The sequence below is a fragment of the Melanostigma gelatinosum genome, assembly GCF_949748355.1.
Source record: "Melanostigma gelatinosum genome assembly, chromosome: 22".
Classification (NCBI taxonomy): Eukaryota; Metazoa; Chordata; class Actinopteri; order Perciformes; family Zoarcidae; genus Melanostigma; species Melanostigma gelatinosum.
In genome coordinates this window covers 321,678-332,500 of record NC_136655.1, presented here as the reverse complement: position 1 = coordinate 332,500, position 10,823 = coordinate 321,678, and the positions used below count along the sequence as shown (strand labels likewise).

The window sequence follows — 10,823 nt, the reverse complement described above, 5'->3', positions numbered from 1 at the left end:
CCTGTGGAACACCATGATGGAGTCACAAAGACAATAAAGTCTTCACACTTTATTTAAAGGCTTGAAAGTTGAGACTTTTACAGAAAGATGAACCATAAATTGTTTTTGTTATTAACGTGTTTCATCACGTTTATGTTTCTGTTGATTTCCCATCAGGCCAATCTGATCCACGCAGACATAGAAGGTGCTATGATCGATGCCAAAGGAGGCAAAGTGAAGAAGAGACCGGAGGCTTTAAGGTAAGAACCAATCATCAGACACTCTGAGAGGTTCGTAGTAAACGCTGACAGCTGATTGGCTGATCTGTCCGTCTGTCTGCAGGATGATCCTGAAGAGCGACGGGATCATCCCCCCTCCCCCTGCCGCTCCCGCCTCCGAACCACCGGCCTCATCCAATCAGGTGGACGTGAAGAGCCGAGCGGCCGCGTGGTCAGCGTGGACCAATGAACAACAAGACTGTGAGTGATGTCACCATCATGATATCGTCATAGGAGGAAGATATGTGTGTGAACAATAATAAAACAACCAGCATTGATTTTAAAGCTGAAATAAAGCTCACAGCTGAGTAACTGAAGTTATTAAGTTCTGTAGTAAATGTACGTGGTCACATGTCTCTGTGATAATAGAACTACACGTGTGATGTCATCATCACTGGTTATTGATTGGCTGTAGATGAGAAGCAGCGACCGATCTCATTGGAGGACGAACCGGTGGAGATGACAGCAGCCAGAGTGGACCGAGACGTGGTGAGTCCTTTAATGATGAAGACCTGCTGTGTTTACATGTGAGGTCACCGATGATCACATTCAAGCTGATTGAACAACGTTGGTTTATTTAAATGTAATCAAAGTTCAGAGGCCTTGAGGGGAGATCTGGTTACATAAAGAATAACAAAGTGAGTGCTGTAAGGAAACTGACCTCTGGTCTGTTGGTTTAGGTTTAATCATTAAAGTCAAAGACAAACTTTTATTTTGGCAGCAAATCCTGAACCACATCCTGGACGACATCGAGTCGTTTGTCACCAAACTTCAGAAGGCTGCAGAGGCCTTCAACGAGCTGTCCAAGAGGAAGAAGACCAAGAAAGGCAAGAAGAAAGGTCTGTGGGAGGAGGAGGAGGAGGAGGAGGAGGAGGAGGAGGAGGAGGAGGAGGAGGAGGACTGATGGTTTCTGTCACATCTGAGCTGCTACGAGTTCCTCTTCAACTGGTTTCTCATTTTATGGTTTATGGAAGTCAAACATCACATAATATATGATGTTCATGTAGATTCAGGTATGAAACAGACGATGTAAAATACTTTACTTTGAGACTGAAACAAAAATAAGCAACATTAATGAAATGAACAACGATGAAGATGAACTCTGGGATCACGGATCACCGTCATGATATGTAAATGTCTCGTCGTGTCCACCAGAGGGCGTCCTGACTCTGCGCTCCAGACCTCCCGGTGAGGACGAGTTCGTCGACTGTCTACAGAAGTTCAAACACGCCTTCAACCAGCTGGTAGGGTCGTCTTCACCATCGTCTTCATCGTGTGGTTGTAGATATTAAAGGAATGATTGTGACCTTCAGGGGAAACTGACGGGTCTCATCCAGAACCCGAGTGCTGAGGATCTGCTTCACTTCCTATTCTCTCCTCTCAGGATGGTGAGTCAGCACTTTATCAAACGTCATTGGTTTTCATCACATTCATCATAAACCTTTAATAAAAGTCTTGTAGTTTTAGTCGGATTACATTAAATATAATCAGCTCGTTAGTTCTGTGTATTTAGTCATCGTTTCATTCGTGTTTTTATTTTTACTGAATGAAATCGTTCAGAACTCAAGTTTGTAAAATGGCTGAAATGTTTTGAGATTTTCATGGAATAAAAAAATAAAACCACAAGTTAGAATGACACAAACCCACTACACACCTGTCTCCCTACCTGTCCCCCCCATCCTCCAGGTGATCCAGGCGTCCAGTGTGGATCTGGCTCGCAGCGTCACGGTTCCTCTTCTGACCAAAGAGTCCATCGACTTCCTTCACTCCTCGGGGACGGCGGAGGAGAGACACCTGTGGGTCACCCTGGGAGACGGGTGGACCAAATGCAGGTGAGACAGTTTTATATTCAAGTCTCTTCTACGTTTTATTTAAAAACTTCACAATTACAAAAAATAAACGTCCTCCTGGAGGACTGAGATCCATGACGTCCTCCTGGAGGACTGGGATCCATGACGTCCTCCTGGAGGACTGGGGTCCATGACGTCCTCCTGGAGGACTGGGGTCCATGACGTCCTCCTGGAGGACTGGGATCCATGACGTCCTCCTGGAGGACTGGGATCCATGACGTCCTCCTGGAGGACTGGGATCCATGACGTCCTCCTGGAGGACTGGGATCCATGACGTCCTCCTGGAGGACTGGGATCCATGACGTCCTCCTGGAGGACTGGGATCCATGACGTCCTCCTGGAGGACTGGGGTCCATGACGTCCTCCTGGAGGACTGGGATCCATGACGTCCTCCTGGAGGACTGGGATCCATGACGTCCTCCTGGAGGACTGAGATCCAGAACTGGTATTGATCAGGTGTCTCTGTGATCAGGTTGGAGTGGTCCAGGCACCACTACTTCCCCTCCTGTGTGCTGACGTTCCAGGACGGCTGGGAGCCGCCGCTGATCCATGAGACTCAGTCCAGAGACCAGGACCTGATCCAGCAGGCTGAGGCTCTCACCGACGCCGAGATCCAGAGACAAGAGGACCTGAGGATCCGCCTGGAGGTTCAGGTCAGCACTCTTTACTTCCTGTCTGTGTGTCACATGATGACATTCATGTATACATTCGTACTTCCTGTCTGTGCGTTTAGCCGTCGGCGGTGCAGAAGGTTCCCCCCACAGACGGGTTCTCCTCCTGTGGTTCCTACAGACGGATGCAGATCCTGGATCAGGATCAGGACTCGGCCGTCAGCCACGTAGACCGGTGAGGTCACATGACACCCTGGAGAATTGATCCCAGACCTGCTCTTTACTGACAGTAAATACATCGAGAATCAGAAATAATCAGATCAATGTTTTTGTATTTTATCAGAACATAAATTAACAATTGTTTTCTTCTATTTATTCATTTCATTAATATTTAAAAACTGAAATCAGTAAATGTACATTTGATTCTGCTTTTACTTCCTTATTCTGTTTGTTGATTCTATTTATTGCAGTATTTAAATATTTAATTGATGAATAAGGTATTTTTAAATCTTCCTCTGAGATTGATGAGATTCATTGATGATGATCTCGTTCTTCTACATGAACATCTGAGGAAATGATCCAAACTGACTGATTTATTGATTTAATGATTTTAATCTTCCTCATTCAGACTTTCTTTCCTTTTAAAAACTGAATTATTTTCATTGAATCAAGTCTTTAAATTCTCTCAGTAACTTGATCTGAAGTTTGGACGCTTCTCCAGTTAATGATTATTTATTATTTAGTGATAGAATTCATTCTCATTATTATTTAGTGATTAAATTCATCGTTGGAAAACATTAACTTTTTATTTTTTGTGCTTTATTTATTTGTGAAAGTGTTATTAGTACTTTTTAATGATGAATACTTTATCATTGTAATACTACAGAGACCTGTTAATATGTGTTCATAACCGGCCATAACTAGTCTTGTTGTGATTGGTTGATATATTTCAGGAGTTTCGATGATGACAGCAGAATCCAACCGAAACTTTTTGCCAAATCTAAATACGACTTTGTGGCGAGAAACAACACGGAGCTTTCTGTCCTCAAAGACGAGGTCGTCGAGGTTTGTTCTTCATTAATAACATAATAACAATAATAATAATAATAAACACGCTTTCATCAAAAGGGAAATCATCTTCATAAGAAAAATAAACTGATGTTTTTTATTTAAATCAATGTTGAAAGAAAGAAGATTGATTTATGACGAGCAACAACCAAACTAAGGAATTCATCTTTTATTTATTCCACATGTTAATCTTTCCTGATTATTTATGTTTGTATAAATATAAATAATCATAATCTGTAGTCTGTTTATGATTATAGGACGTAAACACCTGCTCAGGTAAATGAACATTATTAAAGACATTATCACAATAATATAACCTGGTTTGAATTTATGTCAAAAATATAATTAAATTTGTTGCTCGCAGAAATTCTGTAAATCAAAATAATTTTATAGGATATGATCAGACTTTTTATGATGTTATATTGATCAGTGATTTATGGATTTATAACCAAAAGTCTCTAAACATTTGAGACGCTTAGCGTATAAAGTGCGAAAAGTGTGGTCTGAGGGTCTGATCTGAGGGTCTGATCTGAGGTCTGATCTGAGGTTCTGGTCTGATCTGAGGTTCTGATCTGAGGTCCTGGTGGTCTTCAGGTCTTGGACGACAGGAAGCAGTGGTGGAAGGTGGGTAACGGCGTTGGGGCGTCCGGCTACGTGCCCAACAACATCCTGGAGATCAGCAAGGCCGTAGACATGACGGGCAGAGGAGAGCCCATCTACAGCCACACCATCCAGGTACGTTCATGTAGTGCATCTTCATCATCTTCATCATATTCATCCTCCTCCTCCTCCTCATCCTCGCTCTGTTTCATTCTGAACGGTTGAAGCTTATGATGCCAAAGAAGGAGTTTGAGTTGTTCAAGGTAAAGCTCAACACTGTGTTTAGTTTAGTTTCTCTAGTTTTAATAAACTCGTGTGTGTGTTTTGCTGTGGATCTTTTTATTTTATTTTATTTCTAAAGGAACAGTCTCACATTTTGGTAAAAGTTAGATTTCCTGGTTTGTTTATCAACAAATAGCTCCAATGCTAACAGGTGCTAAAACCACAAGGTCCAATTCTGCTGCTGTTCAATAAACAACAACAACCTGCAGCTAGGCTAACAGTTTCCCCCTGTTTCCAGTCTTTGTGCTAAGCTAGGCTAACATGTCCTAGTATAACATAACAGCTACCAGCAGTAACTACAAACAGCGATTATAATGTTGGTTTAGCTCTTTGTATGTAGCATAATAGCATCTAGCTATAAACATCTAGCATGATGTTAGATACAATAGCTATTTTTCTTTGGTGCTATGGCTAGTAGTTTCCCTCTGTTTCCAGTCTTTGTGCTAAGGTAGGCTAACATGTCTTTAGCGTCAGTTAGCTTCAAACTATTACCATAAAATCAGAACTCTCAGCATCATGTTGGTTATGCTCACTGTAGCTACCACAACGTCAACATTACATACCAGTGATTATACTTGAGTGCTACACTAGCTAGCAGTTTCCCCCTGCTTCCAGTCTTTGTGCTAAGCTAGGCTATAGCCCCAGTTAGCTACAAACAACTACCATAACATCTGTACTGTTGATCACTTAGGTTTCATGTCCACCATCATGATATTAGCACGACTATAACAATATCTACTGTATAAAAACCCAACATACTTCTTTTATGCTAGCTTGTAGCTACACCGGCTAGCAGTTTCCCTCTGCTTCCAGTGTTTGTGCTAAGCTAGGCTAAGTATGTCCCTGGATCTTAACGGGTTGTTGGAAGGTTTATTTTTCTGAATGTCAGACTGTTCCTTTAAGTGTTTGTCAGAGTTTGATCTTAATGTTTAGTTTGAATAATAAAACGGTATTGACGATAATCTCAGTAGGTTTTTCCGTGAATAACTTTAAAGTTTTGTCTCATCAACTTCATGTTTTATGTTTCATTTCACGTTGTCAGCAATTACTGGGAGAGTTGAACGAGGTAAACAACAAACAACACGACTTTAGACTTCACGTATTTCAGGTTCAGAAGGTCCACTGAAGTCTGGAAATATTTGGACAGAAATAAATGTAATGCAAATAAATAAATCGGTGCTTTGAATAGTCAGTATTTTCAGAATAAAAGCCCCACCTGTCCTCTCAGAAGCAGACCACCAGGACCGACCACACCTCCAGTAAACCGTTAGTGACTCCGATGACTCAGGCCCCTCCGGGCCCCACGCCGCCCCCCCTGGCCCCCGTCAGGCTCCCCACGCCGCCGCTGCCGCCTCCAGCCGCCATCAGCCACACCGTCAGCCGCCAGAACAGCACCACGTCCAGCGACACCGGCGGCATCGCCATGAGGCACAACAACCAGAGACCTCCACCCGTCACCCGTGAGTCAGACATGAGTCACTGTGTGACTAACATGTGTCTCAATAATGCCGTTAATGTGACGATCAAACATCCTGCAGGAAGGAAATCCAACATGGAGGAGGTTCAGGACGAGCTGATGCACAGACTGACTTTAGGTCGCAGCGCTCAGAAGAAGTTTCAGGTTTCTGCTCGTCTGCCGTCCAACAGCATCTCCTACGACTCTTCACCTGAGGACGTCAGAGCCTGGTTAGAGGCCAAGGGCTTCAGTCCAGTGTGAGTCTCTTCATGCAGTCTGTTGGTACTACAGGTGTATGTCCAGGTGTGTGTCCTGTCTCACACCTGCCTGTGTCTCCTGTGTCTCCTGTCTCACACCTGCCTGTGTCTCCTGTGTCTCCTGTCTCACACCTGCCTGTGTTTCCTGTGTCTCCTGTCTCACACCTGCCTGTGTCTCTTGTGTCCTGTCTCACACCTGCCTGTGTCTCCTGTCTCACACCTGCCTGTGTCTCCTGTGTCTCCTGTCTCACACCTGCCTGTGTCTCCTGTCTCACACCTGCCTGTGTCTCTTGTGTCCTGTCTCACACCTGCCTGTGTCTCCTGTGTCTCCTGTCTCACACCTGCCTGTGTCTCCTGTGTCTCCTGTCTCACACCTGCCTGTGTTTCCTGTGTCTCCTGTCTCACACCTGCCTGTGTCTCTTGTGTCCTGTCTCACACCTGCCTGTGTCTCCTGTCTCACACCTGCCTGTGTCTCCTGTCTCACACCTGCCTGTGTCTCCTGTCTCACACCTGCCTGTGTCTCTTGTGTCTCCTGTCTCACACCTGCCTGTGTCTCTTGTGTCTCCTGTCTCACACCTGCCTGTGTCTCCTGTGTCTCCTGTCTCACGCCTGCCTGTGTCTCCTGTGTCTCCTGTCTCACACCTGCCTGTGTCTCTTGTGTCTCCTGTCTCACACCTGCCTGTGTCTCTTGTGTCTCCTGTCTCACACCTGCCTGTGTCTCCTGTCTCACGCCTGCCTGTGTCTCCTGTGTCTCCTGTCTCACACCTGCCTGTGTCTCTTGTGTCTCCTGTCTCACACCTGCCTGTGTCTCCTGTCTCACACCTGCCTGTGTCTCCTGTCTCACACCTGCCTGTGTCTCCTGTCTCACACCTGCCTGTGTCTCCTGTCTCACACCTGCCTGTGTCTCCTGTCTCACACCTGCCTGTGTCTCCTGTGTCTCCTGTCTCACACCTGCCTGTGTCTCCTGTCTCACGCCTGCCTGTGTCTCCTGTGTCTCCTGTCTCACACCTGCCTGTGTCTCTTGTGTCTCCTGTCTCACACCTGCCTGTGTCTCCTGTCTCACACCTGCCTGTGTCTCCTGTCTCACACCTGCCTGTGTCTCCTGTCTCACACCTGCCTGTGTCTCCTGTCTCACACCTGCCTGTGTCTCCTGTCTCACACCTGCCTGTGTCTCCTGTCTCACACCTGCCTGTGTCTCCTGTGTCTCCTGTCTCACACCTGCCTGTGTCTCCTGTGTCTCCTGTCTCACACCTGCCTGTGTCTCTTGTGTCTCCTGTGTCACACCTGCCTGTGTCTCCTGTCTCACACCTGCCTGTGTCTCTTGTGTCTCCTGTCTCACACCTGCCTGTGTCTCCTGTGTCTCCTGTCTCACACCTGCCTGTGTCTCTTGTGTCTCCTGTGTCACGCCTGCCTGTGTCTCCTGTGTGTCCTGTCTCACACCTGTCTGTCTCTCCTGCAGCACCATCACCAGCCTCGGCGTCCTGACTGGAGCTCAGCTCTTCTCTCTCAACAAAGAGGAGCTGAAGACAGTTTGTCCCGACGACGGCGCTCGAGTCTTCAGCCAGGTCACCGTCCAGAAGGCGGCGCTGGAGGTGAGTGTCACAGGTCACACGTGATGTCATCACATGTGATGTCATCGACACAAAGCACCTGAAACTGTGTTTTTCTCTGCAGCATGCTTTCCTTGTTAGGTTTGAGAAGTTTATTATTCTCAGAATAAGTCTATATATTCATATTAAAAGCCCTCCTCAGGTGTTTATCAGGTGAAATCCGCTCTGTTGAGACTCGTTTGTGTCTTTGAGCTTCCTGTCCCCCAAAAGGTGTTTGGTGTCTATTTCCACTGCAGGTTTTCTTCTGACCCTCCTTTGATCTTCTGAATCTGTCACTACGTTCATCCAGGTATCCAGTTCTCAGACAGACGTTCTTCTGATGGTTCAGGAACAGCTGATTACAAAGGGACTCAGATTAAGACTCCTGGTTTTTAGTTATCTGTTGGTTCTGACTTGGGACTAGCTGGTCCTGACTTGGGACTAGCTGGTCCTGACTTGGGACTAGCTGGTCCTGACTTGGGACTAGCTGGTCCTGACTTGGGACTAGCTGGTCCTGACTTGGGACTAGTTGGTCCTGACTTGGGACTAGTTGGGGGTGACTTGGGACTAGTTGGTCCTGACTTGGGACTATCTGGTCCTGACTTGGGACTAGTTGGTCCTGACTTGGGACTAGTTGGGGCTGACTTGGGACTAGTTGGTCCTGACTTGGGACTGGCTGGTCCTGACTTGGGACTAGCTGGTCCTGACTTGGGACTAGCTGGTCCTGACTTGACTTGGGACTAGCTGGTCCTGACTTTAGACTTGTCCTTTTCTCGCTCTTTATTAATATGTGATGTCACTTGTTTATTAAACTAAAGACCAAATTAAACTAAAACCACGAGTCCTAGTCGTGTTCTAGTCTGTGATCTTCAAAGCACCACATGAGGTGTTTACGTTTTCATGTGAATTAAATTAGAATAAATTAATGTCCTGATTCTGTCCGTCAGAACGAAGCTGTGGTCATTTCTTGTTTAGCAGCATTTTAATGTAGTTTTAAGGTAGTATTAAGGTTGTTTTAAGGTAGTATTTCTCTCCCTGCTGTGGCCGACCAGTTAAGTCCTCCTTAAGCTCCCAGAATGCACCAGATCCAGAACCTCTGACCACGCCCCCCCCCACCCACCCACCCATAGAGACCAAGATGTAGATCTTCTCTTGATAAACGTGTGTTAGCTTAGCATTGATTAGCAGTCAGCTGATCATAAAGATGGCTGCCTCATGATGTCATTTATTATCAATATTTAAAGTTCTGGTCGCACAAAGACGTCGACAATCAAATCAAAGAAACAACAGAGGACGAAGGTCACTTCATTAACAATAAATACACAAAAGCTTAAATCAAGACGTGTGTAAATAATTGAATAAATATCACAAATATAAAACGTCTACAGTTCTAAGGATTTTTTTCTTTTATTCCGACTTTCTGATTTTTTTTCAACATTTTTATTTTTATTTTTCTGCAAACGTAAAAAAAGAAAAGTAAAGAATCAGAAATGAGTAAATGGAAATCATTTATTTATTTAGTATTCATTTGAATATATCTGTTCCAATATATTATTTTATTCATGTATTTATATTTTGATGAGGCAGTTTTTGTCCTCCATACTAATCCTGCTTCCAACACAATATTAACCGTTTTAATATAAATACTGTTTGTTTATTGTTGAGTGAAACAGACCTTTGTGGGACCAGTTTTAGGGAGTACTTCGTAGAACTACATTACCCAGCATGCCTCCTGCTCCTCACAGCTTCCTGCAGCAGCTTCTTGAGGTTCTTTATCATCTCAGTAGAAACTGTTTCCACTTTCTAACCGCTGTTTGTCTCCTCTGCTCTCGTTTCCTCCCTCCTCCCTCCTCTCTGTGTCTCCTCCCTTCTCCCCTGTTTCCTCCCCTGTCTCCTCCCCTCTCGTCTCCTCAGAGAGGTTCAGGTTCTGAGCTCCAGGAGATCATGAGGAGGCGACAGGAGAAACTAGCAGCCTGTGATTCAGGAGTGGAGTCTTTTGATGAAGGAAACGCCCACTGAGCTCCACTTCCTTCCCTCCTTCCTTTACTCTCACTCTTACTCCCTTCACACTGCAGCCTCCTGTTTCCTCCTCAGGCGGCGGTGGACCAGGCAGAGTTTGAGGAGATCATGAGGAGGCGGCAGGAGCTCCTCAGCTCGTCTCCGTAGAACATTTAGAATATTCTTCCATGTTGAAGCCTCTGTGTTAAATAATAATTATTAATTCTTAAACAATACAGCTGGTGGTTTGTGCCTCTCGTCATTAACATCAAGCTGTCAATCACTGTGTAGCCCCGCCCTAAAGCATCCCCTGCTTTATGGTCTATTAGAGACCTGTCAATCACCATGTAGCCCCGCCCTAAAGCATCCCCTGCTTTATGGTCTATTAGAGACCTGTCAATCACTGTGTAGCCCCGCCCTAAAGCATCCCCTGCTTTATGGTCTATTAGAGACCTGTCAATCAGCGTGTAGCCCCGCCCTAAAGCATCCCCTGCTTTATGGTCTGTGTGACTCTAAATGGACCATAATGTACTAAATGAACATCATGCTGTATTGAAGAAGACTTGAAACTAGAGATTGAGACATAAACTCATGTTTACAATGTTTACTGAGGTAATAAATCAAGAGAGAAGTAGAGTCATTTTCTATCGACTTCTATAGAACCAGAGGAGTCGCCCCCTGGTGGACACTAGAGAGAATGCAGCTTTAACTCATGCAGAACCAGAGGTTTGTCTCCTGGTTTAAACTTAAAAATCGTATTATTCTGAGAAAACAAACTACTTTAACATGTCGAGATAAAAACAATGTAAGTCGTAAACCAACTTCCATAAGAGAATATAAAATATTGTAAATAAT

At 45.0% G+C, this 10,823-nt stretch overlaps 1 protein-coding gene across 1 annotated transcript in view; it reads left to right on the top strand.

Annotated features, from left to right (window-relative positions):
- Positions 1 to 10,456, top strand: part of eps8a (EGFR pathway substrate 8a, signaling adaptor) — an 11,441-nt gene extending 985 nt beyond the window's left edge. Inside the window, exons 3-19 of the mRNA XM_079294195.1 lie at positions 157 to 239; positions 322 to 458; positions 673 to 746; positions 979 to 1,096; positions 1,413 to 1,501; positions 1,571 to 1,645; positions 1,944 to 2,089; positions 2,580 to 2,754; positions 2,841 to 2,953; positions 3,672 to 3,783; positions 4,381 to 4,521; positions 4,614 to 4,649; positions 5,711 to 5,734; positions 5,903 to 6,128; positions 6,207 to 6,381; positions 7,841 to 7,973; positions 9,885 to 10,456. Of these exons, the coding sequence (XP_079150321.1) occupies positions 157 to 239; positions 322 to 458; positions 673 to 746; positions 979 to 1,096; positions 1,413 to 1,501; positions 1,571 to 1,645; positions 1,944 to 2,089; positions 2,580 to 2,754; positions 2,841 to 2,953; positions 3,672 to 3,783; positions 4,381 to 4,521; positions 4,614 to 4,649; positions 5,711 to 5,734; positions 5,903 to 6,128; positions 6,207 to 6,381; positions 7,841 to 7,973; positions 9,885 to 9,989 (1,962 nt within the window). The 3' untranslated portion in view covers positions 9,990 to 10,456. The remainder of the gene's footprint in view (positions 1 to 156; positions 240 to 321; positions 459 to 672; positions 747 to 978; positions 1,097 to 1,412; positions 1,502 to 1,570; positions 1,646 to 1,943; positions 2,090 to 2,579; positions 2,755 to 2,840; positions 2,954 to 3,671; positions 3,784 to 4,380; positions 4,522 to 4,613; positions 4,650 to 5,710; positions 5,735 to 5,902; positions 6,129 to 6,206; positions 6,382 to 7,840; positions 7,974 to 9,884) is intronic.
- The last annotated feature ends 367 nt before the right edge of the window (positions 10,457 to 10,823 follow it).